General features: G+C 51.8%; 1 protein-coding gene across 3 annotated transcripts in view; it reads right to left on the reverse strand.

Annotated features, from left to right (window-relative positions):
- The window catches only part of LOC116941008 (neurabin-2), a 41499-nt gene extending 35499 nt beyond the window's left edge, over positions 1-6000 (reverse strand). Inside the window, exons 1-2 of one of the 3 annotated variants that reach the window (XM_032951541.2) lie at positions 5803-6000; positions 1254-3097 (exon numbers count right to left, since the gene is read on the reverse strand). In XM_032951541.2, the coding sequence (XP_032807432.2) occupies positions 1254-3089 (1836 nt within the window). In that variant the 5' untranslated portion in view covers positions 3090-3097; positions 5803-6000. Of the gene's footprint in view, positions 1-1253; positions 3098-4586; positions 5260-5802 lie in introns of those variants that run through there. The other 2 variants (XM_032951543.2, XM_032951542.2) reach the window with 2 other exon arrangements.

Genomic DNA, 6000 nt, shown 5'->3' on the forward strand with positions numbered 1-6000 from the left:
GTTAGATTCAGACCCTGACGCCTGCTCCCCACATTTATAAACATGCGTTTAGAGTATTTTGTCTGCTATAAATTTCCACGTGATAAGCCACTTTGTTGAGCTCTCACTTGTGGCCAGGTCCCTGCTGAAAAAGAGCTATATAGCTCAGTGGGCCTTACCTGGTAAAATAAAAAATAGTTTATAGTTGAAATAGTTTAAAACTGGTACACAGCAACCACGTGGCATGGGAAGCATGTGACCTCGGAAAGAGCGATGATTTCGAGACAGTAAATGCTAATTAAAAGGCACAAATGCCAACGAGTTAAATTTAGGGCGTATTAAGAACGCAGTGTCTTTCACAGGAGCGAGTCTAATAATGCCGTAATGGTTCACTGATGGGGTAAACACGGATGTGTTGTGTGACAGCAAAAGGTGTTCAGTATTTGGGGAACACAAAGGGAAAGGATGCAACATTTTTTTTAAACCAGATGCAGGATTAACTCTTATCCTCACCAGGCACAGCTAACGAACGCTGATACCTCACCCATAGTTCTGCACTTGCACCGATTAAGGTTCAAATCTTGCATGGCTTAAAACCCGATCCATCGGATGAAGAACGCAATCAAGTTCTGCATGGAGAGTTTTCGTTATTTGTTGCTATGGTTTTGTTCCCTAAGTAAGCATTACTAATAATAAAAGTGTAATAAAGGAACATGGGAAACTATTACTCATGCTCCCGCACAAAGCACCAGTGTGGGAAGTGAAAGAATGATTTGTGAAAACCTGTTTTTGTTTTTGTTCTTGGCAAGTTAAGGCAAGTTGGAAATCATGTTAATGCTCTCATTGAGCCAATCTTGTAGGACAGCTACTCGCCTCTCTCCTGGTCCAGTGTTGGTTTAGACACATGTGGAAAAGCTCAACGTTAATTACTGGCAGTTTATTGTATCTGTAAAATAAATATATAGATATTTATTGATATATCCGACTTATCGTAACCAAATAAGCATATTTAAAGGTTTAAGCAGTCACAGATAGTACTGAATACCCCATGGATACAGTGTAGCTGCTTTTATGTGTAATTGTCCAGCATTATCCAACCACTCTGCTTTGAATTAAAACAAAGGACATCTCGCAATTACATGTAATTCATATCATAAAAGGGGCACACTGGCTTTAGTCATTTCGTGGGTTTGCCACCAGCTGGATAAAATTAGCAGTCGCCATGAACGGGGACGTCACCCCTTGACCCCTGCAGCTCAATGTGTATGAAATACCTTAATGGGGGAGGTGCTGAAGCGAATCTTCCTGCTTGCAAGTGGCGCCTCCTCCTCGTCGGACAGGCCAGGCATCTCCATGTAATAGTAGGCGTCCACCTCATAGCCGGCGTCCTGCAAGTCGTCGTCGTCATCATCGTCGTCCGCGTCGATGGTGAAGTCGTCGTCATTGGCGTCGTCGCGATCGACTCCGGTGGGGAAAGCCTCCTCGCCGTCCTCCACGAACGTCTCGTTCTCGATGACTTTGGGCTCCGACTCGCGTTTGGCGGTGGCGGCCGCCGCCGCCGGTAGCGAACCATCGGGCTCAGCGTTGCGGGGCTCCTTGCCATCTGGCGAGAATTTAGAATCTGGCGGAACGACGTCGTCGTCGTCGTCGTCGATGTTGCTCTCGCTCGTCAGGTCGCCCCCCAATAAAATCACTGTTTTCATATCACCAGCGTCTCCCTTAGCGTCTTCGTCCACCGAGTTCACACACACGGCCTCAGTGCAGTTTGCGATTATGGGCTGCGCCAGAACGCCACACTGAACTGAATTCTCCGCCTCTTCTGAATGAGAGCCGCTGTCATTGATGGACTCAAGTACCCGAGCACGTTTGGGAGAGTCCACCTTGATCTGCACGTTTTTTGACGGTGACCCGACTTTATTTACAAGCTCCGATGCGAGCTGCACCTGCACCCCGTTCGGAGCCATCTCGTCACTGGCGAGCCCACCTCCAGCATCGCTGTTCTGCAACTTTTCCGGCAGGCCGTCCAAGACAGATGCAGCAGACTTGTCATCAACGAGTTTGGAAGCCTCCTCTTCCCGCTTGGCCAACGCCACGCTGCCTGGCTCGAAGACGGCGGCCAGCTGGCTGACGGTGGGCGACACCGCATCGGCACAGGGGCTGGTGAGAAGGCTGTCCAGCGATTCGGTGCTGCCTTTACAGCTGCCACCGCCACCCCGAAGGTCCGACAGGATGCTATCCTTGGAGCCCTTGCGCTCCTTGAGAGGGGATGGGAAGGCGGCGGTGGTGAGGGCCGACCTTGCCGTGGCCCCCGTGTCTTGCCGCTGCAGGGTCCGGTCGAAGATCTTGCGAGCCTCGGTAATGCGCTCCGAGATGCTGGCCGCGCCGCCCTCGCGCGACACCGGCTTCCCACTCATGCGACTCACCCTTTCCCTGACACGGCCCTCCCTCCTGCCCGGAGAGTCCCCACGCTCCTCACCTCCTCCTCCACCTCCTCCATGCTCTCCGACGCCTCCTCCTCCACGCTCTCCTCGTTCTCCTCCTCCTCCTCCACGCTCTCCTCGTTCTCCTCCACGCTCTCCTCGTTCTCCGCCTCCTCGCTCTCCTCGTTCTCCTCGTTCTCCGCCTCCTCGCTCTCCTCGTTCCCCGCCTCCTCGCACTCCTCGTTCCGTGCCTCCTCCGCGCTCTCCACCTTCACCGCCGCCCCTCGCGCTCGCCCTCGCATAGGCCCTCGTCGGGGAGGGTGGCGGTGCGATAAAGGCCCTGGCCTTGGCTTTCACCGAGACGGGGACGCTATCGCCACCGCGGGCCGTGGCGCTTGACCCTGGCGGAGGGGGTCCCTCCCCATCCAGGCTGCCTCCGTCCACACTCTGCATGGCCAGGAACATGCTCTTGATGCGGCTGACGTGGGCCCCGTATTTTCGGCCCCGATGCTGCTGGCCCGGCCCATGGTGGCCCGCGGCCTCATCGCCGCCATTGCCATCACGGCTGGTCGTGCGGTCAAAGGTGCGCTTGATGGCCTGGAACTCGGTCTGGTAGGCGTTGCGGTGAGGGGAAGCGCTCCTCAGTGGAGTCCTCTCCCGGCTGCCACCAGCCTCCACAGTCTTCATCATGGTCCAGGCTGTGGGTGCAAATACGTGTTTATAATGAGCACTTGCGTCGGCTTCAGGCACTGTCCTGTAAAGCTCTACCGATGTGCTTTCGGGTTGTACTGCGAGTTGTTCGGCATGACATACAAAGTTGTCCAATATCATGTGGAACAAAATGCGGTACAATACGAAAACGCAATGGAGAGCGTTAATAAGCTCACCCGGCAATGCCACACTCAGGGTTAGGACCAGAAGATGTTCATGGCCTGTTGCTGCTATTCATTACGTTTGGCATAAAATCCCAATGGAATCGGTAATAAAGATTTGGCACAGCTATTCTGCAATGTCTATGGACAAACAGGTCAACAATTTGCAGGGTCCAATCGTTAGCATAGCAGTGTAAAGTAGGTGCCCGCAAAGGTCACTCACTGTTCCTTCCATTATTAAATACTGTAATGTATGTCGATCCATAAATAAAGGCCTTTCCACGGCATGGTGTTTATTGAGCGTAGTTTGACGATACTTCACCACACTGGTTTGTGCAACTTGGTGGAGGCCCAGGGCCGGTTTTGATATAATTATCCACTGACGTTAGTCATGGCCAGGAATTGAACTTGGGTCAGGTCGCTGGGTTTATAGCGCAATGTACTTAAGCGGCCAACACAATAACTAAAGTGAATATAAATACTGCCTGTAAAACCACATGTATATATCGTGAACGCAGACCACATGGTTGTCACGTTCATCATCATCATCCCACGTCCACCATTGCATCCTCCTCCCAAAGAGAAACAAACTCAAATGTAGGTGAAAAATAAAATAATTATTTGCAAGCAGCCTCCTTCCTTCACCCTTGCACAATGTAACACATCTTACGTGTAACACCACCCGTTTCCATGAAAGGAAATTGGCAACATTCGTGCGAAAATATTCGCCACGGTGTAAACGCATTTTTTTTTGCATTGCCATCACCCCGCGTTTGCCTATGTATTTATACAGGGCTAATCTTTTGTGTCAAACGCCGGTAGATGACGCTCATTGTAGTCGTCTTCTTTCGGGCGCTGTGACTTTCAATGGGAGGCTGCATTGAAATCTGGGCGCCATATTTCGCAATGAAAGAGGGCATCCCGCTCCTCCACACCGAGGCGAGATTGGGAAAGAAACGAGTCATCCCCTACATTTACGTTTCATTTATGTACATTTTACAGATGCTGTCAAACGGGACTGGCGTTTGTCAAAGCCGTGTGTCCCCCTCTCCCCTCTTCCACCACCATGGTCTGCGGATATCAAATGTATTTAAAGGCTTGTTTTATTCGCAGAATGAAAACAGCAACAGTCGTAAACCGGGCATAAAGACTGCGGCATTCTCTGCTCTTAGCGTCCATTCCCAATTGATGCAAACGGCGAATTACATGCATCTCGTAGAGGCAGGTGCAAGCTTCTCAGTAACAATAGATAGCGCATTACAGATATTGCAACAGGAACACATATCAATGTACGTGTACACAATGAAATCCAAACCTCAGGCTTGTTGTTGAAGGTCAGTCGCCCCAGTACCTTGCTTGGACTGTAATCCGATGTGAATTATACAATAATAACACGGTTGGATTGTTCTGTGTGTGTTACGGTCACTGATAAAAAAAAAATTAGATATCGACGTTTCGGCCGACTGACCTGCAGGACGTAAACGCCTAGCACACAGCCCGTGCGTCCTTTACAACAACAAAACCCCTAAAACCCAGACTACACGACTACAGCCACACAATGCCACCCGAGCTTACGCAACATATACACCGGGCTACATTGTTCAGCTTACGCATCGTATCAAAATGTACAATAGCTCCTGGCTAATTATTCGTACTGTCGCTTCGTCTTATTAACACCTTCTGACCGCAGCAGCCTTCGTTTTCCTTCCTGATCACACAACAACAGCAGCAGCAAGCTCTGGGTGTTGATCCGTGAGAAGCCCTACATCATATGACCGCTTTCCTCTCTACCCCACGGATGCACCACCGTGCATCCTCCCGCATATGCCGCGTTGTTGAAGCTCCCCCCCTCCGTGCCTCCTCCTTCCTCTCTTTTTTTTACGATCAGAGGAAACAAGATGCTCGGTGTAGTCGGCACTTTGCTTCGTTCATCATTTCGTTTTTTTTAATGCTTTGCTTTATGTAACCTACCCCCCTCCCCCTTTTTAAATGAAAGATTTAACAAAATATTTCTCGCACTGCTCTCATTACCCCCTCCCTCTGTCTCTCTCTCTACCCCCCTCTCTGCCCCCTCCCGTCTCTCTCTACCCCCTCTCTTCTTACTCCATGTCTCTCTCTCTCGCTCTCTCTTTTTTTTAAACTCCTCCTCTCTCCTCGTCCGCGTTACCGACCCAGCGCCAGCCCCGCTCCTCGCACTCTCATCCCGCGGCGCTCAATGCGCGTGCGTGCGCGCGTGCGTGCGCTCACGAGCGCACGCGCGCACGTACGCGCGGTTTACATAAATAGGGGGGCAGGCAGGCAGGCTGAGTGTAACATGCACACATAAATAGGGGGGCAGGCTGAGTGTAACATGCACACGGGCGCCCGGCTGGGCGACAAAGGAGCCTGCCTGCCCCCAAAACCCCACCTCTCCCTCTCTCGCTCTCTTTCTCCCCTCCTCGCTTTCTCTTTTGGACCGTACCATCCATCTGAAACACGTTACACACACACTCACATTCTCTCTCTCTTGCACCACGAGCACCGCCACTCACCCCAAGGAGAATCCCTGCGTTCAGTTCCCGGTCGTCCGAGCGGCTCGCCACTAAGACCAAACCGGCAGCCGTCAGCCCATCACCGCTGACTCCACCACCGTCATCATCATCATGAGCAGCAGCAGCGAGCACCACTACGATCGGCGGCCGAACCCTCCACTAACACCCGACTCTTCCCACCACCACCACCACCCCCAC

This window comes from Petromyzon marinus, chromosome 10, assembly GCF_048934315.1.
Source record: "Petromyzon marinus isolate PM22_M1 ecotype Great Lakes invasive population chromosome 10, UKy_Petmar_22M1.pri1.0, whole genome shotgun sequence".
Classification (NCBI taxonomy): Eukaryota; Metazoa; Chordata; class Hyperoartia; order Petromyzontiformes; family Petromyzontidae; genus Petromyzon; species Petromyzon marinus.